The sequence below is a fragment of the Nerophis lumbriciformis genome, linkage group LG08 (genome assembly GCF_033978685.3).
Source record: "Nerophis lumbriciformis linkage group LG08, RoL_Nlum_v2.1, whole genome shotgun sequence".
Lineage (NCBI taxonomy): Eukaryota > Metazoa > Chordata > Actinopteri > Syngnathiformes > Syngnathidae > Nerophis > Nerophis lumbriciformis.
In genome coordinates, this window is record NC_084555.2 from 2,517,685 (window position 1) to 2,544,595 (window position 26,911).

The following is a 26,911-nucleotide window of genomic DNA, read 5'->3' on the forward strand; positions in this document are numbered from 1 at the left end:
TATACAAGTAAAATGAATGCTACAAACAGAATGATTAACATGGAGGAGAAAAAACACGATTGTTTTACTTTTGGACTTGAAGCACACGTGGGCAGGAGAGGTGTTGCACAGAGCAATCTCGCACCGTCTTGACTGGAATGTTTCCCAAATGTTAGTTGTTGGTTTTTTTTGTCCTTGGGAGAAAGAAAGAAAGAAAGAAAAAGCCCACCCGCCCCACCGGGTCAGCCAAGAAATACAAAAATGAATTTAAAGTAAAGAAAGCAAGAGGATAAAAATATTCTGTCCGACTGAGCGGACGCTGGAAGAAATTTGGGCTCTGATTTGCTATTCCTATTTAGTCCCGCCTCTTGCTGCTGTCTGATAGGTGGGCCGCCATTAGCAAAGCACCTGGGGCCGTTTCCTGGGCAACCACTCACCAGGAAGTAATGCTCTCTTACAGGAAAAGTGATGTTTGTGCCTCTAAATTCACCTTTTGTTTGTTTTTTTTAGTGCAGATTAAAAGAAGCGGTAGAAAAGAGAGGATGGGTGACAACGCTTCACACGCACAGCGCACGTTCTCAAACATGGGTGGAATTTTGTTGTTGTTTTTTTAAACACACATGCACCTCCAGCATTTTTACACAACTATGATACAAAATAAGGCATTTCAACGTGTTTGTGTGTACATTTTCTATGTTTTCGCCAGCTTATAAAAGACTGCAAAAACAAAATCATGATAACTCTCAGTTAAAATATATATATTTGTCATATATATTTACGTATATATTCATATAGAAAAAGATAAGAGAGGACGAGGGGGAGGGGATGGGGGGGGAGCCCACCAAAAGAGGTCCCTTGTGGTGTTTCCTTCACTCCAACACCTCGCCGGGTGCCACGGTGACCAGCTGCAGCGGGATCTCCTGATTGGCCATGAGGTCGTGGGTGGTGGCCCTCTGCAAGATGAGCGTGCCGTCGGCGGTGATGAGAGTGTCTGTGGTGGGCGACGACGTGGAGGAAGGGCCGACGCCCTTTTTGTTCTGGTGAGTCTTTATGTGTTTGGCCAGGTGGTCGCTGCGCATGAACCTCTTGGAACATTCCGTGCACACAAACTTCTTCTCGCCTAAACACACGTCAGCAGCAGTTTCATCAGAATCATTACAATCATAATTATAACAACAGCAATAACTTCTTCTCGCCTTATAATCATAATAATAAACACTAACTTCTTCACGCCTAAACACATCATCATCATTATAATTATCATAATAATAAACACTTCTTCTCGCCTAAACACATCATCATCATCATCATAATAATAATAAACACATACCTATTCTCGGCTTAACACATCATTATCATCATCATTTTCATCCTTATAATCATAATAATAATAAAAACTTAACTTCTCGCCTAAACACATCATCATCATCATTTCCATCATTATAATTATAATCATAATAATAATAATAATAATAATAATAAGACTAACTTCTTCTCGCCTAAACCCACATTATCATCATTATCATAATAATAATAATAATAATAAAGACTAACTTCTTCTCGCCTAAACCCACATCATTTCCACCATTATAATCATAATAATAATAAAAAACCCTAACTTCTTCTCGCCTAAACTCACATTATCATCATTTTTATCATTATAATCATAATAAACACTAACTACTTCCCGCCTAAACACATCATCATAATCCTTATAATCATAATAATAATAATAAACACTAACTTATTCTCGCCTAAACACATCATCATCATCATCTTCATCCTTATAATCATAATAATAATAATAATAAAAAACCCTAACTTCTTCTCGCCTAAACTCACATTATCATCATTTTTATCATTATAATCATAATAAACACTAACTTCTTCAAGCCTAAACACATCATCATCATCATTTTCATCCTTATAATCATATTAATAATAAAAACTTAACTTCTTCTCACCTAAACACACATCATCATTTCCATCATTATAATCATAATAATAAACACTAACTTCTTCTTGCCTAAACTCACATTATCATCATTATAATCATAATAGTATTAACAAAAATAACTTATTCTCGCCTTATAATCATAATAATAATAAAGACCAACTTCTTCTCGCCTAAACCCACATTATCATCATTTTCATCAATATAATCATAATAAACACATCATCATCATCTTCATCCTTATCATAATAATAATAATAATAATAAAAAAACCTTAACTTCTTCTCGCCTAAACACACATCATAATTTCCATCATTATAATCATAATAATAATAATAATAAAGACCAACTTCTTCTCGCCTAAACCCACATTATCATCATTTTCGTCAATATAATCATAATAAACACATCATCATCATCATCTTCATCCTTATCATAATAATAATAATAATAATAAAAAAACCTTAACTTCTTCTCGCCTAAACACACATCATAATTTCCATCATTATAATCATAATAATAATAATAATAAACACCACCTTCTTCTCGCCTAAACCCACATTATCATCATTTCCATCATTATAATCATAATAATAATAATAATAAACACCAACTTCTTCTCGCCTAAACACACATCATCATAATTTCCATCATTATAATCATAATAATAATAAACATTAACTTCTTCTCGCCTAAACTCACATTTTCATCATTATAATCATAATAATAATAATAAAAAACCCTAACTTCTTCTCGCCTAAACTCACATTATCATCATTTTTATCATTATAATCATAATAAACACTAACTACTTCCCGCCTAAACACATCATCATCATCATAATCCTTATAATCATAATAATAATAATAAACACTAACTTATTCTCGCCTAAACACATCATCATCATCTTCATTCTTATAATCATAATAATAATAATAATAATAAAAAACCCTAACTTCTTCTCGCCTAAACTCACATTATCATCATTTTTATCATTATAATCATAATAAACACTAACTTCTTCCCGCCTAAACACATCATCATCATCATTTTCATCCTTATAATCATATTAATAATAAAAACTTAACTTCTTCTCACCTAAACACACATCATCATTTCCATCATTATAATCATAATAATAAACACTAACTTCTTCTTGCCTAAACTCACATTATCATCATTATAATCATAATAGTATTAACAAAAATAACTTATTCTCGCCTTATAATCATAATAATAATAAAGACCAACTTCTTCTCGCCTAAACCCACATTATCATCATTTTCATCAATATAATCATAATAAACACATCATCATCATCATCTTCATCCTTATCATAATAATAATAATAATAAAAAAACTTAACTTCTTCTCGCCTAAACACACATCATAATTTCCATCATTATAATCATAATAATAATAATAATAAACACCAACTTCTTCTCGCCTAAACCCACATTATCATCATTTCCATCATTATAATCATAATAATAATAATAATAAACACCAACTTCTTCTCGCCTAAACACACATCATCATAATTTCCATCATTATAATCATAATAATAATAAACATTAACTTCTTCTCGCCTAAACTCACATTTTCATCATTATAATCATAATAATAATAATAATAAACACCAACTTCTTCTCGCCTAAACCCACATTATCATCATTTTCATCATTATAATAATAATAAACCCTAACTTCTTCTCGCCTAAACACACATCATCATCATTTCCATCATTATAATCATAATAAACACCAACTTCTTCTCGTCTAAACACACATAATCATCATTATAATCATAATAATAATAAACACTAACTTCTTCTGGCCTAAACTCATCATCATGGTAATAATGATCATTAACTCAAATAGTAGCCTCAGCTTTAAAAGACGCCATGTCCAAATTCATTATTTTATTAGTTATTCATTTGTATATTCATAAAATTCTTACAGTATATTTAAAATAAATATTTTGTAATATTTATAACCGTTTGTGTTGCCTTTCATTTGCCTTCATGTCTTATTAATGTGTTCTAATATACATTTTTTTTAGAAAAATCATTTTGCCACAAAGTTGTCATATTTCCTCAAAAAGTGGCCTCTGCTCTAATAGACAATGTACCTGAATGATTATTTTGTTGATTTCTTTGGACGTTGTTATAATTCAGGGGTGTCAAACTTGTTCTCATTGAGGGCCACATTGCAGAAATGACTGCCTTCAGAGGGCCACTTTTTTTTAAATTAATTAAAATACAGCACGCGGGCAATCACCTGTGATTAATCATCAAATAAAAAAAACCATCATTTGACAGCATTGATATAAATGTGTGCCAGTAATCACCTCATATTATTACACATCTGCCTATTATTACATGTTTTCATGTACAAATGAATGGATACATCATACGTAAATGTGACAACTGTTTATTTTTATCTTTACTAACCTATTTTTGTAATACACTATATAATAATGTAACATTTGGCATGATTAGATAATAACGTTTAAAGATGCATTTTTTCCTGTCAAAAATTATTTTCATTTAGTAAAAAAAAAGAAGAAAAAAAAAAAGACGTATTTTATTAACACACACTTTTCCCAGGCTTTCAAATCTGGTCCCCGGGCCTGGAGTTTGACACCTGTGTTATAATTGAATGGAGCATTACGGATTTTCTAATGAATTTAAAAACTATTTCAATGACAACTTCATTGTTTCCATAACCATATTTCCTTAAATGAGAGGCCTCTTGTCAGAAAAATTGTATGTAAATTATCAAAAAAACTTGTGAACAGTGAACAGACGAAAGCTGTCTTTGTTGCACCAAGCCAAAGGCTTGGAAAATTCCGCTGTGTACGATGGGAGGAGACGGGAGGGGTTATCTATTGTGATCCAAGACCTGCCCAAGCTCGATCCAGGACCAGTCCAAGCCCGAGGCATCTTTTTCTTTTGTGTTAATGTGACCGAAAACAATGGCTGTTAACGTACCCCTCATTCCTCTAGAAACAGCTGTTGTTATGTACCGTATTTTCCGCACTATTAGCCGCACCTAAAAACCACAAATTTACTCAAAAGCTGACAGTGTGGCTTATAATTCGGTGCGCTTTATATATGGATTAATATTAAGATTCATTTTCATAAAGTTTAGGTCTCGCAACTACGGTAAACAGCCGCCATCTTTTTTCCCCGTAGAAGAGGAAGCGCTTCTTCTTCTACGGTAAGCAACCGCCAAGGTAAGCACCCGCCCCCGTAGAAGAAGAAGCGTGCGGATAATACGTTTCATTTCATTTGTGTGTTTACATCTGTAAAGACCACAAAATGGCTCCTATTAAGAGACACGCGTACAACGCAGAATTCAAACTCAAGGCAATAAGTCACGCAGTAGAACACGGAAATAGAGCAGCAGCAAGAGAATTGAACATAAATTGTGCGTAGGTAGAGGAAGCAACAAGATGACCTGCGCCACTAAGACAGGGAGACAGCACCGGACGACATACGTCAACATCTGCCAGTGGATTGTAAATGCCTGGGCGGATATATCGGTCTCAACTGTGGTCCGAACTTTCCGGAAGGCAGGATTCACGGAACTGCTGGACAACAACAGCGACATTGACTCTGATGACTTTGACGAGACGGAGCCGGCCATTTTGGATGCCGTATTCGCCCAACTTGTTAATTCAGACACTGAAGAAAAATTCGAGGGATTTATGGATGAGGAATAATTTCAGAAAGTGAGCTTTAAATGTTTATTTTGTGTGTTGTGTGACATTAACGTTCGAGCAACGTTGAGTTATTGATGTTGCTATTGCTCTGCACTAATTTGAGTGTTACTATTTTTATGATTGCACATTTGCACATTACATTTTGGGGGTGAACAGAGTTGTTAGAACGCTGGTTTGTAATATATTATTAAAGTTTGACTGACCTATCTGACTGTTTTTTTGACATTCCCTTTAGCGCAGCGTAGGCGCGGCTTATAACTCGGGGCGGCTTATAGGTGAACAAAGTTTTGAAATATGCCATTCATTGAAGGCCTTTCTCTGTTTATTTCCTTTCTTCTTGTCTGTTTTAATAGATGTCATCGATGTTTAAACCTGGCACCTCTCTTCTAATCGACTAATATGCCATTAGAAAATATATTTCTCAACTTTTAAATAAAAAAAACGGTGTTCCTTTTCATTGCCCCAAATATTTATGTAATCTATTGTACATTTTTGAAATGTATTCTTTTTATATATATATATATATATATATATACCGTATTTTCCGCACCATTAGCCGCACCTAAAAACCACAAATTTACTCAAAAGCTGACAGTGCGGCTTTTAACCCGGTGCGCTTTATATATGGATAAATATTAAGATTAATTTTCATAAAGTTTCGATCTCGCAACTTAGGTAAACAGCCGCCATCTTTTTTCCCGGTAGAACAGGAAGCGCTTCTTCTTCTACGCAAGCAACCGCCAAGGTAAGCACCCGCCCCCATAGAACAGGAAGCGCTTCTTCTTCTACTGTAAGCAACCACCCGCCCCCGGAAGAAGAAGAAAAAACGCGCGGATATCACCGTACGTTTCATTTCCTGTTTACATCTGTAAAGACCACAAAATGGCTCCTACTAAGCGACAAGGACCCGGTTCATGAAAAGACGCAATCTCTCCATCCGCACACGGATTACTACCGTATTTCACAGCAACTGATATTCCTGTGAACCGCACTGTGGAACGGGAGCACGTACGGTGAATATTCGCACCACAGGGAATGAGAAGGCATCCTTCACTGTGGTTCTAGCTTGCCATGCTAACTTCCACCCATGGTGATATTCAAAAGGAAGACCTTGCCAAAAGAGACCTTTCCAGCCGGCGTCATCATAAAAGCTAACTCGAAGGGATGGATGAAGAAAAGATGAGCGAGTGGTTAAGGTAAGTTTAAGTTTACGCGAAGAGGCCGGGTGGCTTTTTTCACGCAGCTCTGTCCATGTTGATATACGTATGTTTGTGATTGCACATTTGCGTACATTTTGGGAGTGAACAGAGTTGTTAGAACGCTGGTTTTTAATATATTATTAAAGTTTGACTGACCTATCTGACTGTTTTTTTGACATTCCTTTAGCGCAGTTAGATGCGGCTTACAACACCGGGCGGCTTATAGGTGGACAAAGTTTTGAAATATGCCGTTCATTGAAGGCGCGGCTTTTAACCCAGGGCGCCTTATGATGCGGAAAATACGGTGTATATATATATATATATATATATATATATATATAAATAAATATATATAAATAAAAGGTTATAATAATTTTGTGTTTAACAAAAGCCCTTTTCAAAATACATTTTAAAAGACAATAACTTATTTCATACGAGTAGTGTTTATGTTCACTGGTATAAAACATCTTTGGATGATCTATATTCAAGTGCACGTTTGCCCACAAGGTGTCTCTTCGTACAAGCGAAGTGCTAACGGTGAAAATATTCATGTACACCTTTTAAAAAATACTCATCATTAGCGCGATGGATATGGAGCTAAGTGCTAATGAGATTCACCTGTGTGCGTCCTGCGGTGTCTCTGCAGCTCGTCGCTGCGAGTGAACCTCTTCCCGCAGTACATCCAGTTGCAGACAAACGGTCGCTCGCCGCTGTGCCAGCGCAGGTGAGCTCGGAGGTGCGACGTCTTGCCGTAAACTTTCCCGCAGCCGACGATGTGACAAATGTGAAGCTTCTTCTTGCCCACGCCGGATCCTCTGTGGCACACGCTCAGGGTCACGCCACGGGGGAAAGTCAGGGGGGGTGCAATATGAGGGCCAAAGGTCACTCACCGTCCACCGGACTCCTTACAGTTGGGACATGTACACGCCACCCGGCGCAGCCTCTTGCCCTCTCCGCTAGCGGCGTCCATGTCGTCGTCCACCAGGTGGACCCTCAGGTTGTTGAGGTCGCTTGAGTTGAGCGTGGATTCGCCACTCAGACACCACTCCTCGGAGTCGGGCTCCTCCTTGATTTGGATCCCTGAGGTCACAGAAACACATCCATTGCTACAAACTATATGTAGACCACCACAATGCATCCCAGCAGGCACTGTGTCTGTCAGAATAATTGTATCTAAGTTATCACAAAACCTTGTGTTACATTGAGTTCAGCTCGCCCTGCGAGAGGACAAAAGCTGTCTTTGATCCTACCAAGAAGGCTTGTAAAACTCCACTGTGTAGGATGAGGAGTAACATGAAGGTGTTCTGTTTCTTTGATGTATTGTAATCCACAGAAAGATTTTGTCTTGACCCGAGAGCGACAAAGCGGAGAGGAAGCAGGACCTGACTCCCCTCCAGGGACCTTTTCTTTGAACTGCTTTATGACCTCTTCTTTGAACTGTTTTACGACCTTTTCTTTGAACTGTTTGTAATCAAAGGTGATGGCTGTTTACGACCCTCCTCCCTTAGAAACAACTGTTGCCATGTAATCGGGGAAAGTCCAAATAAAAGAGGAGGCGTACAATCTTTTTTTCAGAGCGTGGTGACACTGTCAATCTTTTTTTCAGAGCGTGGTGACACTGTGCAAGGGTACAGGTGTACGCATTTCTCCTCAATTGAGCCAAATTCAATTCTGTCTCTGTTTAATTCCTTGCTTCTTGTCTTGTTTAATAGATGTCATCAGTGTTTGAACCTGACTTTATTTTCCGTGCTCCAATACATAGATGAAGAAAGGTAGGATCAACAAATAGATTTATCATTGAACACACATGCTAAATGTCTCTTAAAAGTGTAAACAAATAAATACAAATATTGATAAATATATTTTAAAATGATTAATTAATATCAAATGAACAACTAATACATTAATCAATAAATAAAAAATAAACTGGTTGATAAATAAATAAGCACAATAGCTGAATGAGAAAGACTATTGGACAAATAATACAATTAACACAAATTCAATGAAAAGGTTTAAACACTTAAGAATAATCCTCAAATAAACAGACAATAAATAAAAAACCAAATGCGAATTGATCAAGTTGATAAATGATACACCTTAAATTGTAGGACAGTGGTCCCCAAACTACGGCCCGCCAGTGTCCAAAATCCAGCCCGCGGAAAGTCCCAAATTAAAAATAACTATTATTGAATTTTTTTTTTTTTTTTTTAATCTGTCCTTTCTAATCCATTTTCTACCGCTTGTTACGCTCTGTGTTTCCGAACCACTCAGGCAAATCATATTGTCTAAAAATGCATTTTCCCATCGATAACGTGACATCATCTGCGGCAAGTGCGCTCTCTTTCTCTTGTGTTGTTTTTTCCCTTGGCCCAGGCTTAGACCGATTTTTTTTCTCACCCCCAATTGTATATGTGTTTCATTCTCTTTCGTATTTCGTTCAGGAGTCCAAATTAAGCCGGCATTCCACATTTCCTTAGCTACCTTCTTTAATAAATCTCAGTTTCTTTTTTCTACCATCGAAGCACTTGAAAATGTTTTGTTCTTTTAATTTGTGAAGCAAATAGACTTCATTACAATTGTTGCTGTTTTTATTGAATGGTATCTGCTCCCGGTTTATATCCCGTGCGTTAAGAATGGCGCATGTGCGACACGAAAGGTCCACTCGGGCACACACAACCCCTCGAGAGAACTGGTTTCCAATCGAATAATCCAGGTGTGTTAGTCCGAGTTTTCAAAAACCGAACACGGTCGGATTAAGGTGTTTCCATGGGTTATAGAATGCTTATTTAGAGCCGAACTATTCGAGAAATCTCATTTAGTACATGGGCACGTACTGACTGGCAGACTGCAGAAGGGCACAGTCCCCAGTGGTGCATGTTGGTGTTGAACCAGCCTGCTCCTGTCCGTAGCCGGTTCAGTGTTGCCTCCTCTTTGCAGGGGAGGTCAGAACCCGGTGGTAGGCTAGTGTTCGGGGTGGTTGAGAATTTGGCAGGTCGTTGAGTCTGCTGCCAGCTGTTCTCAAAGCTTGGAGGGTGTTAAAATTTGAGGAAGGCTGAGTGAAGGCGGGCGTTGGCGACCGATGTCTTTGGAGCACGCAACAAGATCATTGAGATGGTGGCCTGGGTCTTCCAAGGCCTTGCTCACCAGTCTGTGGGTGTGGTTTTCTCTGCATAGGGCAGCTGGCGCGATAAAAAGACAAAATGAGGTCTGTTGGAGTGGATTTCAAGCAGCCAGTAACAATCCTCATGGTCTCATTGAAGGTGCTGTCAAGTTTCTTTGAATGTGCGCTGCGGTACCAAGCGGGGGAGGCGTATTCCGCAGTGCTGTACACGAGGGTAAGAGCGCCGGTTCTCAAGGTGGACTGTCTTGGTCCCCATGATCTGCCTGCTTGGCTACGCAGGATGTTGTTCCTGGAGGACACTTTAACACGCAGCGATTCAATGTGTTGTTTGTGAGTCAGATACCTATCGAGCATCACTCTTCTTCTTCTTCTTCGTTTGGACAAAGATGTTGATTAGAGGTGTAACCACTATACAGCTGGACAAGTGATTAACAGCCAACTGACCAAGCTCTCGTCCACAGCTGCCAGACCATGATTCCCGTTAGGATGGCGGTATATGGGACAAGATGTTACGATGTGGTCTGCAGTCTGCTCCTCTGCACCATACTCACATGCCGCATCACTCCAAGGTAAGTTAGTGTTGCGTTGTATTGCAGTGGTCACCCGTTGACTTTTACTCTGAACAGGCAGCGGGTCTCTTTGGTGTTGAGGTGGAAGGCTGAAGAAGTTGTTTTCACAACACTCAGCTTAGGTCCCCGGCTTTTCAGATATGCTGCTATTTGTGTCATGTCTGAGGTTAGCGTCTCCTCCATTGTCGTTCAGTTTTTGTCCAAGTGAAAAAGGACGAGATGGTTAGTGTATCCGTACCACCTTGATGTATAGGTTGAAGAGCATGGGGGCCAGTACTGAGCCTTGAGGGACTTCATTTCTAAGGCAGGCGCCATATGCGGCTGGCCTGTCTGTCACTTGTCTTCAGGATGAAACTATGGTTTGAGAGGGTGGTACATATGAACCGTACTTGGTAGCGATCAGGGATACTCCGGAGGAGCTTCAGGGTCAAGCCCTGGTGCCAGATGGTGTCGTAGGCCGCAGTAAGGTCCACCAGTACAACGCCCGTCTTTTGGCGTTTCTCGAAGCTATCTTCAATGTCCTTTGTGACCTTTACAATCTGGTGGATAGTGCTGCGTCCACGGCGGAAGCCGGCTTGTTGGTTGGGTAGTTGGAGTCAACAATAGGGTCCTGGCATGCCAGGAGAAGTTGCTCCAGGGTCCTTAAGACGACGCAGAAAAGCGAGATTGGGCGGTAGTTCTTTGGGTTTGTTAGGTTTGGGCAGGGCGATTATAGTTGCCCTTTGCCAGATCTTTGGTAGTGTCAGCTTGTTGAGGCAGAACAAATCTCTCTCTCAAAACTCTCTAAGCCAGTGCTGGCATCTTTAGCCGCAGTGTAGTAAGAACTCTGGTGGTATATTGTCCGCTCTTCAATTGGCCAATGGCGGTGGAGAGCTCTTCAGGAGTGAAGGGTGCAGACAAGAGGCCATCTACTCCTGGGGCGTGCCATAGTCCTGTTGTTTCTTGCTTGGTGCCGAGTGTCTGAATCAACAATTTTCAAGGAGCTGCTCAGCGATTGAACTGGCCGTTACAGGGCATTGTGTTGGTCTAGAGCGGAGTCTGCAACCCGTGGCTCTAGAGTCTTTAGCACTGCCCTAGTGGGTCCCTGGAGCTTTTTCTAAACATTTATGAAAATGAAAAAAGATGGGTGGGAAATATATTTTTTGTGAGTGTGAATGTTGTCTGTCTATCTGTGTTGGCCCTGTGATGAGGTGGCGACTTGTCCAGGGTGAACACCACCTTCCACCCGAATGCAGCTGAGATAGGCTCCAGCAACCCCCGCCACCCCAAAAGGGACAAGCGGTAGGAAATGGATGGATGGTTTCTGCACGAGGACAAACATGACACAAACCTTCCTAATTGTTAGAAATATATTAAACATGCTTCACTGATGATAGTATTTGCAGAGCGCTGTTGTGTCCTACAAATTTTGGCGGTCCCTGAACTTACCGTAGTTTGTTTACATTTATAACTTACGTGTTTTATGTCACTCCTTGTCTCATTTTGTCCACCAAATTTTTTATGCTGCGCGTGAATGCACAAAGGTTAGCTTTGTTGATATTATTGACTTGTGTGGATTGCTAATCAGACATATTTGGTCAGTGCATGACTGCAAGCTAATTGATGCTAACATGCTGTTTAGGCTTGCTGTACATACATAACCCATTTTTGTGCCTCGTTTGTAGGTATATTTGAGCTCATTTACTTTACTTATGTCCTCTGTGTATTTAATTTATATTTGCGTGTCTCATGACACATTAACTGTATGTAGTATTGGATGCATTTCTGATAGTTGTTTGTGTGCTGTTAGACCACAACAAACGGTACACAGCTTGTCAAAGATTGTCATTAGAAAAAGAGAGCCTGCCGTTTCCTTTAACATGGACACACACATCTATGCCTTTGGTCATTCTAAGCGAGTAATTTGAGAGAAACCGCCGTTTTACTAATGTTTTCCAATGTTGTAAAAATGTGTAGAATAAATATTACATTTCAACATTTTCGTCAACAAAGATTTGTGTCAGCCTGCAACACAGTCATTTTGATAGTAGGCCATTATAGCTAATATAGACACTTACATAATGTGTTGCCTTCATTATAACGCTTATAAAAAGGCGTTTAATATTTTGCGGCTCCAGAAAGATCTTTTTTCAATTTTATTTTTGGTCCAATATGGCTCTGTCAACATTCTGGGTTGCCGACCCCTGGTCTAGAGCTTCTGCCTGTGAGAAGGTTGAAGGTCTTCCAGGCCAGTCTGCTCGAGTAGGTGAGGTCCTTGGACTGTCTCTTACTATCACTCTCTGTATTTTCTAACAATTCTATCTATTTTCTATCTCTGAAAGTATGACTTGTAATAGCCACAAACTGAAGGATACACTTTTTAATCAGGATACAATTTTAAATTGGTTTTAGAGAGGTTTTATTTATTACAAAATTGCATCACACAAGGAATGCAAATGATGCATGTTTGCAAACAGATGACTGATTTAAACATTTTAGACATGTCATAGAATATTTGGATAAATCCCAATAGGCCTTAAGATACATTAAAAATATGATGAGTCAATTTAATATATGGAATAGATTGTATTTTAAATCCTCACAGTTGTTTAAAATGGGTACAGTAGATAGCAAGCTATGTATAAAGAGTAAGGCAGCTCAAGGAACTATTAATCATTTACGATTAATGGGAATGTCAGAGAATTGCCTTGTTTGTCCATCCGAGGCCACTGTAGGTCACGTGAAGTGCCTCACAAGAGTTGGTAATGTTAGCCAAGTTAGCTCATGTGTGTTGAACTGGAAACGACTGAAATACAGGAGTCGTGTATGAAACAAGCTCAGCTTCCTCATTAACATGACATGATGTCACATTCAAGGACAACACGCCTACAATCACCAAATAATGGCAAAGTTTGGGCCCTCAGAGGCGTTTCTTTTTACACTTTCTGACCATACCGGACCTCTTGTATCCAGTTTGGAAGCCAAAGACCAAGAAAAGAAACACACAGATAGAAGTAGCAATTTATCTATGGCGGCAAAGTTATTCAGGTTATTTTCATTGTCGTTCGAATAATTGACTTGTCACCTACAATTGTATGACATTTTTAATGCCTCTGGACATCGAATTTAATATTTTTAATGTCATCTAAGGCCTGGATTTTTGCAAAAATCTATCTACCGTATTTTCCGGACTATAAATTGCAACTTTTTTCCAAAGCTTTGAACCATGCCGCCTATACAAAGGTACAGCTAATCTATGGATTTTTCTTAGCTAAGCAGCTAGTGGGTCCATGACGATGACTTTTCTGTGTTGTTTGGTCATCCGTTTTACTGCTGTGTTACAGACACCATTTGGAAAACATTAAGGTATATAAATAAGAATTTACAAAATCTTTCTGTGTAAATATGTCTTTTCACAAGGTATATATCTGCGGCTTATAGTCCAGTGTGGCTAATATATGGAACCATATTTTGTTTCTTTTAAAATTAGTGGATGCGGCTTATATCCCGGTGCGCTCTATAGTCCGGAAAATACGGTAATGACTTTTAATGCTTTTTGATGACCTGCGGAAACCCTATGTAATGGTTGCTTTATGTTTTTTGTATTTGTGCTGGACCCCCTAGAAAACATGGGGCTATCCTAAATAAACTGAAATTGAATTGGAAAACAAGACAATTTATAGAAACAAGGTGTGTGTGTGTTGTACCAGCTGGACTGTTAGTGCCGTCACCATGAGCGAACTGGACCCCAGCTTGAGTCAGCGAGTTCACCGTGACCGTCTGCAGGTTAGGCAGGCTGACTTGACCCGTTTGGCCCAGAGGAAGAGTCTGGACCGGGGCTAAGGTTAGCTGCTGGCCCTGACCCTGAGGCAGCTGGAGCCCCTGTAGCGACTGAACACCTTGAACCTAACAGACAGAAGAGACGAGACGCTGCGGTGGACTGGAAGGAAGAATATTACCCACCATGCTCTCTGTTATGCTCACCTGGAAGGTCTGCCACTGGATCTGACCGGTGGCGGAGACGGTCTGGGCCTGGATAAGGAAAGTTCCTGGGTTGACCAGCTGGACGCTCTGCAAAGTCTGACCTCCTGCTGCTCCCGTCCCACTCAGGTCCTGGCCTTGAGTGTCACCTGACAGCTGCAGGATGGGCTGTGAGATGGCGTTGGAGGTCGACACCTGCAAGGCCACAGACTCGTGTAAATCTACAAGCAGCCTCCTCTCGTTCCTTGGACTCAAAAGTCAATCCGGTGAGTTTTGAAGGATTGTTTTGCTGCCAAAGTGCAGTCAATCATTTAATTTCCCTTGTGTATCAATAAAGTTTGTCTAAGTCTAATGATCACTAACAGGGCTGCAACTATCAATTATTTTGGTAATCGAGTAATCTATCGATTAGTTTGTTAGATTAATCAAGTAATCGGATAAAACAATTTTTGTACTTTCCATACCCTTTATTACCTTTTATGACCGTCTATTTCCCTGTTTTTTCTTTCTTTTACCTTATATTTAATTAATTTTACCTGTTAACATTCTGACATTTTATTTACCTTCTATTTACTTAATTTTACCTTTTATTTCACTACTTTTCAATTGATTTTACCTTCTCTCTGTAAATTGTTCTTTGAGTGCAACAACAAAAGCTCAGTGTGTTTAATGCCTTTTAATTTTAATTTCAATCTTCTAAAATTGTTCTTTTGAGTCAGTAAGAACCATATGTTAAACGTATCGTAAGATTTTTTTTGTTAAAATGAAGCCAAAAATCATCTTTTTGTGGTCCCCTTTATTTTGAAAAGTATCGAAATACATTTTGGTACCAGTACCAAAATATTGGTATCGAGACAACCTACTACATTGTGCAAAATGAGTTTTTTTTGCTAGCATACATACTAAAGTACCTTTATTGCTCGTCGACAGACAAGTTTTTTGTTTACTTTCCGCATGTAAGCAGCATTAACATCCTTAGACCCTTTCACAGAGATCGCAAAAGCTGACATTTTCTGACCTGTATTTGCTGCAGGTGGTGGTGTGAGTTGAAGTTCTCCGAGGAGGGGTCCGACACACCCACGGACACGGCGGTGGCTTGCGTCAGCACCCCCGTCCCATCAATGGTCTCGGGAAGCTGCGAGGCGTTCGAGGAGTTGTTGGTGGATGTTGGCACGTAGAGCTGGTGGTTGCCGTCGCCCCCGATCGCCACAAGTGACTGCTTAGCGCCACCGCCGTCCTGACCCTCGAGCGCCTGCCCGCTCATGATCAGCTGACCCTCCGGCGTCACTGCCGTTGCTATGGGGACTGTCTGCGCAGCCGTCAGACCGAGTGACTCCAGGTCCACGCTGTTGATGGGCACAAAGGTGATGTTGCCCGGGAGGCCCGTGTACGCCGAGTTCCCTGCCAGGTTGACGCCCTGGATGGACTGCACCTGGCCCGCCTGCGTCAGGAGATCCGTGGTTGCCGTTGTGGCGCAGCAGAGACCGATGCCGGCATGGCTGCCATCTTGGAGGAGCTGGATCTGACCCGTGCCGTCATCCAAAGCTTGCGTGGAAAATCCCGCCAGGGTCCCGTCGACATTCTGGATTTGTGGGATGACCTACGGCGGAAATGTTGTCGGTCACCACTAAAATAACAAACCTACACAAACTTATGACATGCGTTACCTGATACTGAATCCCCGACACGCCATTGGCGGTGGCCTCGCTCCCCGGCGCCGTGACATAGATAGGCTGGCTGGAAAGACTCCCGATGGGTAGCACATATTGACCATTGGACGTGATGATCCCCGCGTTTGGGTCTTCCTTGCCAGCTGAGACAGGCGTCAACACCTCCCAGCGGTCTGAACCTGACAACTGAATGGCGGACATATCTGTCGTCTGTAGCAGGGACAGGCAGATGTAATCTTAGCTTCAGGGTGCATTCACACTTGTAGTCCAGTACATTTAGTGACATCACACTTGGTGCCTCACACTCACATCATTCAGTATTATTTTACCCATTTAACATATCCCGACTAAGGGCGCAGCGATTTTTGTCGACAATTTTTTGACATCATCGCTCATATTTTTCCGGACGGATAAGTGAGTTAGGACGACTGGTGATAAGCAGTAAGAGGAAGAGAAAAATGGCGGTGGCAAAGGGGCGAAAACAACATCTTTTTTTAAGAACTAGGGCTGGGCGATAAAACAATATATATCGTGACAGACACGTAATCGATATTAATGAAAAAATGAGTTACCGGTAGATCCTTTTTTCCTTCACCATCAAAAGAAAGCAGGAGTTGCGAAGCAAGGTTGGTGGCATGAACAAAGACACTCACTCTCTGGTAACAAAACAATGCAGGAAGTGATCACTGATCAGAGGGAGTGACACGCCAACACCCAATTAGGAAACAGTATCAAATATCACGTTTGGTTGTGTCATTTTATTGTCTCGGGGGTTGATTCTTTGCATGGAGTAAGAAAAGAAACTAAAAATCAGTTCTGCAGAGGGCAAAGAAATTTTGCATAAAACAGGAAATGTCACCTTGACAGTATGGCTTCACAATTTTGAGAAAAAACCTACCGTATTTTTCGGATTACAAGTCGCAGTTTTTTTCATAGTTTGGTGCGACTTATACTCAGGAGAGACTTATGTGTGAAATTAACACATTACCGTAAAATATCAAATAATATTATTTATCTCATTCCCGTAAGAGACGAGGCAAATGTCAGCAATCGTCACACACACGTCAGCAATCGTCACACACACGTCAACCAATAAAAATTCAGCGGGGGCGGGTCATGGCAGAAGTGCATTGTGGGTCATGGGATGCTCCCTGCTACTACGTCCGTAGCTATAAAAATGGATCATTTCAACATTGGCAGTAACTTACAAAAACTGAGAAGGGCTGAACAGCAATGGCACCGAAAAGGAAACCATATACTGCAGATTACAAGCTGGACGTAGTGAAATATGCAACAGAAAACAGCAAGAGGAAGCGGCGCATACCTTTGAGTTGGCAGAGTTGTTTAGAAGCGACACCGAGGAAGAATATTTCATGGGATTTAGCGATTAGGAGTGACAGATTGTTTGGTAAACGTATAGCATGTTCTATATGTTATAGTTATTTGAATGACTCTTACCATAATATGTTACGTTAACATACCAGGCACGTTCTCAGTTGGTTATTTATGCCTCATATAACGTACACTTATTCAGCCTGTTCACTATTCTTTATTTATTTTAAATTGCCTTTCAAATGTCTATTCTTGGTGTTGGATTTTATCAAATAAATTTCCCCCAAAAATGCGACTTATACTCCAGTGCGACTTATATATGTTTTTTTTCCTTCTTTATTATGCATTTTCGGCCGGTGCGATTTATACTCCGGAGCGATTTATAATCCGAAAAATACGGTAATTAGGATTTTTCTCTCCAGAATTGCTTTTGTTTAAATTTTACACATAAAATGCATACAACTATGAAAATAACAAGTGAAGGAAGACATGTTATTTTTAGACTGTCAATCAACATATACTAATCTGACGGTGCCACACATTAAAACAAATGGCAAAAAATATTTGACTATCTGCTGACAAACTTAAAGCTTTCGTCTACATCAGGGGTGCTCATTACGTCGATCGCGAGCTACCGGTCGATCTCGGAGGGTGTGTCAGTCGATCACCAGCCAGGCATTAAAAAAATAGTCCTAAAAATTAGCAATCATAAATCTTCACTATGACGTCACTTGATTGACATTCACGGCACCCGAGGGTCTTCTGAGATGACGCTGGCTGCTGCCAGCTCTCTAAAATTACCGACTGAAAGGCGAGAAACACTTTATTTCAACAGACTCTGGCGCCGTACCTGTCGTCAAAACTCCAAAGACAGACTGCACAGTTGCACAATAAAAGCTCTGCTTCATCCTGCCTGCGCTAACAAAATAAGAGTCTCAGAAAGCTGGCGTGCACAAGCTAGCAAGCTACCGAGTTTGCCGACAATGTATTTCTTGTAGAGTGTATACAAAGGAGTACGGAAGCTGGACAAATAAGATGCCAAAAACCAACCACTTTCATGCGGTATTGGACAGAAAGGAGGACTTTTTTCTCCTCCATTCGAAAATGCGGACGTTATCAGCACCACTGTCTGATTCCAATCAATGCAAGTCATCAGAATCAGGTAATACACCAACTTATATTCTTGTCTTCATGAAAAAAAGGAATCTAAATGTGTTAAACATGCTTGTATTATCTTTAAACACCTTTAACTTGTTAACAATATTAACTATATGTGTTAAACATGCTTGTATTATCTTTAAACACCTTTAACTTGTTAATAATATTAACTATATGTGTTAAACATGGTTGTATTATCATTTAACACCTTTAACTTGTTAACAATATTAACTATATGTGTTAAACATGCTTGTATTATCTTTAAACACCTTTAACTTGTTAACAATATTAACTATATGTGTTAAAAATTATTGTATTATCATTAAACACCTTTAATTTATTAACAATATTAACTGTGTTAAACATGCTTGTATTATCATTAAACACCTTTAACTTGTTAACAATAATAACTATATGTGTTAAACATGCTTGCATCATCTTTAAACTTTAAACCTTTAACTTGTTAACAAAAACATATATTTCATAAATAAATAAATATAAATGATATATATGAATGAGTTAGATCCCCACGAAAAGTAGTTCGCCTGCAGAAAAAGTGTGAGCACCCCTGGTCTACATCATGCTCATTAAACATGAGAAATAATCAGTAACAACTATACAATGTTTGTAATGAAATGTAATCATCCATCCATCCATCCATTTTCTACCGTTTGTCCCTTTTGGGATCGTGGGGGGTGCTGGAGCCTATCCCAGCTGCATTCGGGCGGTAGGCGCGGTACACCCTGGACAAGTCGCCACCTCATCACAGGGCCAACACAGAAAGACAGACAACATTCACACACTAGGGCCAATCAACCTATCCCCAGGTGCATGTCTTTGGAGGTGGGAGGAAGCCGCAGTGCCCGGAGGGAGCCCACTCAGTCACGGGGAGAACATGCAGACTCCACACAGAAAGATCCCGAGCCTGGGATTGAACTCAGGACCTTCGTATTGTGAGGCACATGCACTAACCCCTGTACTACCGTAATGTAATCATATTGTATATTATTATTGCAAGTAACTACCGTAAACCATTTAAGAATATACACTTTTAGTTCTCATTACTGTAGAATTGTTTAGCACTGTACTGTAACTGGAAGGTAAATAACTTTATTAACCTAAATAATTAAACAAACAAAATATAAAATGGACTAATTTCTGTAAACAAAAATGACACCTAATAGAAGTGTTGTGCAGAGGCTTTGAGGCGTGTGTTATGCAATGGAGGGGGGTTTGCGCGAAGCGCGTATCGGGGCTTGCTTCATGTAGGGGAGGAGCCAGTTTTGATGATGTGTGAAGCCTCGCTGCCAGCTATACCATGTGACCGCTTCAGGACGCGGTTCAGCATTGTTTGCTCGCTTGTACCACGTGATTGATTCGGGACGCGCTTCAGGTTTTGCCAAGAGATTCGACAACACAAACCGCCCACGCTCCATTAAAAATATGGGCTTTTGTTGTGGTCAGTTCAGAATCTGGATAGAGATGACAATTTTTTTTTTATTGCTGCTAGAATCAAAGAATGACGACAAACTTAATCCAAACCAGTTACCGCGTTGTCTTGCATATCAAATAACCAACTTGTGTCGCAACTTTGGCAGCGTAATGGTTCGCCTTTTAAGCCACATAATTGGTTTGATTCTTGGCAACGTCAATACTCGATTGTGTTGAATGAAGTAACGCATTGTGTATTTATTCTTTTTTTAACCAGCCACCAGAAATCAACAGCTGCTTGATGAAGAGCTTTTGTCAAGAAGAAAAAAAGATTTTTAATGGGGAAAAAATGCGCCTTGGCTCAAAAAAGGCTGAAAAACACTGAGTTAAAGTACCACTGATAGTCACACACGCACACACTAGGTGTGTTGAAATTACTCTCTGTATTTTACCCATCCCCTTGTTCCACCCCCTGGGAGGTGAGGGGAGCAGTGAGCAGCAGCAGAGGCCACGCTCGGGAATCATTTTGGTGATTTAACCCCCAATTCCAACCCCTGATGCTGAGTGCCAAGCAGGGAGGCTAGTACATTATGCAGAGAGATAAGATGTGTTGATTCGAAAATACGACATGGAATCTATTTTTGGCAGCAGCAAAGTGGTCGTTTGAGTAGATATTAGCTCTAAAAAGAGTATTTCAACAAGTAAACAGTACAGTAGGTACTTGATTTTAATATATGTAATGCTTATAAAGGTATTCTAGGACATTATGCAGAGAATTTGAAAATACTACATGGAATCTATTTTTGGCAGCAGCAAAATGGTCGTTTGAGTAGATATTAGCTCTAAAAAGAGTATTTCAACAAGTAAACAGTACAGTAGGTACTTGATTTTGATATATGCAATGCTTATAAAAGGTATTCTAGTACATTATGCAGAGAATTTGAAAATATTACTTGGAATACATTTTTGGCAACAGCAAAGTGGTCGTTTGGGTAGATTTGAGCTCTAAAGAAGGCATTCCAAAAAGTAAACAGTACAGTAGGTACTTGATTTTAATATATGTAATGCTTATAAAGGTATTCTAGTACATTTTGCAGAGATAAGATGTGTTGATTCGAAAATATAACTTGGAATCCATTTTTGGCAACAGCAAAATGGTCGTTTGGGTAGATTTGAGCTCTAAAAAATGTATTTCAACAAGTAAACAGTACAGTAGGTACTTGATTTTGATATATGTAATGCATATAAAGGTATTCTAGTACATTATGCAAAGATAAGATGTGTTGATTCGAAAATATAACTTTGAATCCATTTCTGGCAGCAAAAAGTGGTCATTTGAGTAGATTTTAGCTTTGTAAATGGTATTATAACAAGTAAACTGTTACGCCTTCGAGGCATTGTGATGCCGGAGGTCGTCCTTTCAAGATGCAGAGGGATGTCAGGAAGCGGCTTGCAGGTGAGAATAAATGATTTATTCTGATTGCAGAACAAAATGCTGCGCGGTGCACCACGGCACGGAAAACAAGAGGGTAGCAAAGATGCTAATATCAAAAATGTAAACTATGAGCGAAACTAGGAGCGTAACTTGTTGCGTAGGAGCAAACAAAACCAACAGACCGAATGAAGCCAGCGCGTAAACTAAATAGCCCTCTGATTAGTGCCCGGGCAACAGGTGCGCGTCCGGGACACTAACCAGAGACAGGTGACTATAATCTGCCGTCATGGCAACAGAAACAAACTCAAGAGGTGCTGAAAACACAAGTGACTTGAAAACAAAAACAAAAATATGATCCGGGCAGCGGATCATAACATAAACAATACAGTAGGTCCTTTATTTTGATATATGCAATGCCCATAATGGCATTTTAGTACATTATGCAAATCATTTGAAAATATTACTTGGAATCAATTTTTGGCAGCAGCACATTGGTCGTTTGGGTAGATTTGAGCTCTAAAAACGGCATTTCAACAATTAAACAGTACAGTAGGTACTGGATTTTGATATATGCAATGCTTATAAAGGTATTCTAGCACATTATGCAGAGAATTTGAAAATATTACTTGGAATCCATTTTTGGCAGCAGCAAAGTGGTCGTTTGGGTAGATTTGAGCTCTAAAAAAGGTATTTCAACAAGTAAACAGTACAGTAGGTACTTGATTTTAATATATGTAATGCTTATAAAGGTATTCTAGTACATTATGCAGATAATTTGAAAATATTACTTGGAATTAGGGATGTCGATAAATGCGTTAAAATGTAATATCGGAAATTATCGGTATGTTTTTTTTTTCATTATCGGTATCGTTTTTTTTTTTTAAATTAAATCAACATAAAAAACACAAAATACACTTACAATTAGTGCACCAACCCAAAAAACCTCCTTCCCCCATTTACACTCATTCACACAAAAGGGTTGTTTCTTTAAGTTATTAATATTCTGGTTCCTACATTATATATCAATATATATCAATACAGTCTGCAAGGGATACAGTCCGTAAGCACACATGATTGTGCGTGCTGCTGGTCCACTAATAGTACTAACCTTTAACACTTAATTTTACTAATTTTCATTAATTACTAGTTTCTATGTAACTGTTTTTATATTGTTTTAGATCTTTTTTATTCAAGAAAATGTTTTTAATTTATTTATCTTATTCTATTAATTTTTTTTAAAAGTACCTTATCTTCACCATACCTGGTTGTCCAAATTAGGCATAATAATGTGTTAATTCCACGACTGCATATATCGGTTGATATCGGTATCGGTAATTAAAGAGTTGGACAATATCGGAATTTCGGTAAAAGCCATTATCGGACATCCCTACTTGGAATCCATTTTTGGCAGCAGCAAAATGGTCAATTGGGTAGATTTGAGCTCTACAAAAGGTATTGCAACAAGTAAACAGTACAGTAGGTACTTGATTTTGATATTTGTAATGCTTATAAAGGTATTCTAGTACATTATGCAGAGAATTTGAAAATATTACTTGGAATCCATTTTTGGCAGCAGCAAAGTGGTCGTTTGGGTAGATTTGAGCTCTAAAAAGGGTATTTCAACAAGTAAACAGTACAGTAGGTATTTGATTTTGATATATGTAATGCTCATAAAGGTATTGTAGTACATTATACAGAGAAAAGATGTGTCGATTCGAAAATATAACTTGGAATCCATTTTTGTCAGCAGCAAAGTGGTTGTTTGAGTACGGTAGATTTTAGCTTTGTAAATGGTATTATAACAAGTAAACAATACAGTAGGTACATGATTTTGATATATGTACCCGGTAATGCATATAAAGGTATTCTAGTACATTATGCAGAGATAAGATATGTTGATTTGAAAATATTACTTGGAATCCATTTTTGTCAGCAGCAAAGTGGTCGTTTGAGTAGATTTTAGCTTTGTAAATGGTATTATAACAAGTAAACAATACAGTCGGTCCTTTATTTTCATATATGCAATGCTCATAATGGCATTTTAGTACATTATGTAGAGAATTTGAAAATATAACTTGGATCAATTTTTGGCAACAGCAAAGTGGTCGTTTGGGTAGATATGAGCTCTACAAAAGGTATTGCAACAAGTAAACAGTACAGTAGGTACCGGTACTTGATTTTGATATATGTAATGCTTATAAAGGTATTGTAGTACATTATGCAGAGAATTTGAAAATATTACTTGGAATCCATTTTGGCAGCAGCAAAGTGGTCATTTGGGTAGATTTGAGCTCTAAAGAAGGCATTCCAAAAAGTAAACAGTACAGTAGGTACTTGATTTTAATATACGTAATGCTTATAAAGGTATTCTAGTACATTATGCAGAGATAAGATGTGTTGATTCGAAAATATAACTTGGAATCCATTTTTGGCAGCAGCAAAATGGTCGTTTGAGTAGATTTTAGCTTTGTAAATGGTATTATAACAAGTAAACAATACAGTAGGTCCTTTATTTTGATATATGTAATGTATATAAAGGTATTCTAGTACATTATGCAAAGATAAGATGTGTTGATTCGAAAATATAACTTTGAAACCATTTTTGGCAGCAGAAAAGTGGTCGTTTGAGTAGATTTTAGCTTTGTAAATGGTATTATAACAAGTAAACATACAGTAGGTCCTTTATTTTGATATATGCAATGCCCATAATGGCATTTTAGTACATTATGTAGAGAATTTGAAAATATTACTTGGATCAATTTTTGGCAACAGCAAAGTGGTCGTTTGGGTCGATTTGAGCTCTAAAAAAGGCATTTCAACAAGTAAACAGTACAGTAGGTGCTTGATTTTGATATATGTAATGCTCATAATGGCATTTTAGTACATTATGTAGAGAATTTGAAAATATAACTTGGAATCCATTTTTGGCAGCAGCAAAGTGGTCGTTTGAGTAGATTTTAGCTTTGTAAATGGTATTATAACAAGTAAACAATACAGTAGGTCCTTTATTTTGATATATGTAATGCATATAAAGGTATTCTAGTACATTATGCAGAGATAAGATGTGTTGATTCGAAAATATAACTTTGAATCCATTTTTGGCAACAGCAAAGTGGTCGTTTGGGTAGATTTGAGCTCTAAAAAAGGCATTTCAACAAGTAAACAGTACAGTAGGTACTTGATTTTGATATATGTAATGCTCATAAAGGTATTGTAGTACATTATACAGAAATAAGATGTGTTGATTCGAAAATATAACTTGGAATCCATTTTTGTCAGCAGCAAAGTGGTCGTTTGAGTAGATTTTAGCTTTGTAAATGGTATTATAACAAGTAAACAATACAGTCGGTCCTTTATTTTGATATATGTAATGCATATAAAGGTATTCTAGTACATTATGCAAAAATAAGATGTGTTGATTCGAAAATATAACTTTGAATCCATTTTTGGCAACAGCAAAGTGGTCGTTTGGGTAGATTTGAGCTCTAAAAAAGGCATTTCAACAAGTAAACAATACAGTAGGTCCTTGATTTTGATATATGTAATGCATATAAAGGTATTCTAGTACATTATACAGAAATAAGATGTGTTGATTCGAAAATATAACTTGGAATCCATTTTTGTCAGCAGCAAAGTGGTCGTTTGAGTAGATTTTAGCTTTGTAAATGGTATTATAACAAGTAAACAATACAGTCGGTCCTTTATTTTGATATATGTAACGCTCAAAAGGGTATTTTGGTGTGACTACCAAAAATCTCACTACGCGTGTTTGGTCCTGAAGCCACCCTTAGCGTTAAAGTCATTAAAGGTTCGATAAATGTGTAGCGATATACACAAAGGGTGAAAATAATATTTAAATGTGAGTACAATTGCGCGGTTTGTGCGTGGAATGTGGCTAAACGTGAGGCTAAAGCTAGCGGAGCTAACATAATGGAGGCGAGCTACGGGGTGGGGGATGGGCAGCTATTCCGGCACAAATGAACGCTACGGTTTTTCATTATGGACGGCGACATTGTTCGGCGTCCTCGCAACCCCCGGGATAACACCGACTGTCCTCCGCCACACCGGCCCAAGTGACAGCCTCCAGCGTCCTACCCACTATGGGCGGGTTTTACAGGGGTAAAGTGGGTGGCCGTTATTGAAGGGGGGAACACAGGAAGTGTACGGTGCTTTCACCCCCATGCCAACAAATATTGTTTTTTTGGGGGGGTCTTGTTTTGTTTGAAACTGACACGTACAACCAAAATTGAGGCGAGTTAGAAAAATATGGGGATACCTGCGTTTCCGTCGCGGATTGCAGGAACTCGCTTTGACTGCTGTCCACGTCCGCGGACGCCATTTCTCCTTGTTTCAAGCGGCGCTAGCAGAGGAGAGAGAGAGAGGCGAGCGGCGGCAAAAAACTCTGTAATCTTCGACTCCTCTCCTCCAGAAACGCATCCCCCACTCTGTGCGGGCCAGAAGAAAAAAAAAAAAAAAAAGATGACGACCGCGAAAGTCAACTTTCGCAGCGGAGATTCTGCGACTGTTTACTTTGTCCAACTCCGCGGCTAGCTAGCCTAGCCGGCTAGCTCTGTTGGTGGCTAACCATATCCAGCTAGTTAGCCTCCGAGCCACAACAAAAAAAAAAAGAGAGGCAAAAAGACGCCCGCTCTCGTCGCCGTAGACTGTAGAAACTCACCGTTTCACTCAACGAAGTGTTTACGGGTCGCTCATAGCGTGAATTTAGGGCTTATGTGTTCAGTAGAACTCCGAACATGATTATTTTATCATAGGCGGGCTAAGTGTTGATCGCTGAATTCGGGTCGATTTTTTTTTCTATTTTGATTGACGGTGCGGGAAACACAAAGGGGGAGGGACTAGCGAGGTTGGCCATATAATTTGCATCGCATTACAGGACGTCCCGCCTTTCTTCTTTGTCGTGATTGGTCCAAGATTCCAACCGAGGACACGTCATTGGCTCTCCTCGGTGTCAGTCACTTTTAAAAGGACGCACGCTTCCTGTTAGTTGGGAAATCATTTTGAGGCATGTCTTTTTGTCGAAATATAAACTTTTTTACATTTCTTTCACCGTGTTAAGCTGTCATATATATAGATGTTTTGTGTATTTCAGAACTATTTCACCAAAGGAAATACTGTGATAGCAATTAGAAGTGTGCCTAAAGAAGTGCAAACATACTTAAAGCAATGAAGTGTGCAAATCACTTTCGAAATAATAAACTGATTTTCATATAAATATATTATATAGTCAAGGTTTTTGGGGTTTATCCGTTATACAGTGCTCAATACCGGGGTAGAGCGGAATATACGTTAGGTCAGGAAAAAACAGAGGCTATATCATCCCTACAAGCCTGTTTCGCAAGTTTTATTAAAAAAAAAC

The 26,911-nt window shown here is 39.1% G+C and overlaps 1 protein-coding gene across 3 annotated transcripts; it reads right to left on the reverse strand.

The window, feature by feature from the left end:
- Nucleotides 1-26,385, reverse strand: LOC133611391 (transcription factor Sp3-like). 3 transcript variants are annotated; one of them, XM_061968124.2, is made up of 9 exons: nucleotides 26,065-26,385; nucleotides 25,811-25,979; nucleotides 16,176-16,388; nucleotides 15,527-16,108; nucleotides 14,512-14,703; nucleotides 14,235-14,433; nucleotides 7,749-7,938; nucleotides 7,477-7,673; nucleotides 1-1,099 (listed from the first exon to the last, which is right to left on the reverse strand). In XM_061968124.2, exons 2-9 carry the CDS (start codon nucleotides 25,871-25,873, stop codon nucleotides 849-851), a joined length of 1,887 nt encoding a protein of 628 aa, XP_061824108.1. In that variant the 5' UTR covers nucleotides 25,874-25,979; nucleotides 26,065-26,385; the 3' UTR covers nucleotides 1-848. The 3 variants fall into 3 exon arrangements, with proteins under 3 accessions (XP_061824108.1, XP_061824107.1, XP_061824109.1); XM_061968123.2 differs by having other exon boundaries at nucleotides 26,213-26,382; XM_061968125.2 differs by having other exon boundaries at nucleotides 16,176-16,364; nucleotides 25,811-26,385.
- Nucleotides 26,386-26,911: the final 526 nt, after the last annotated feature.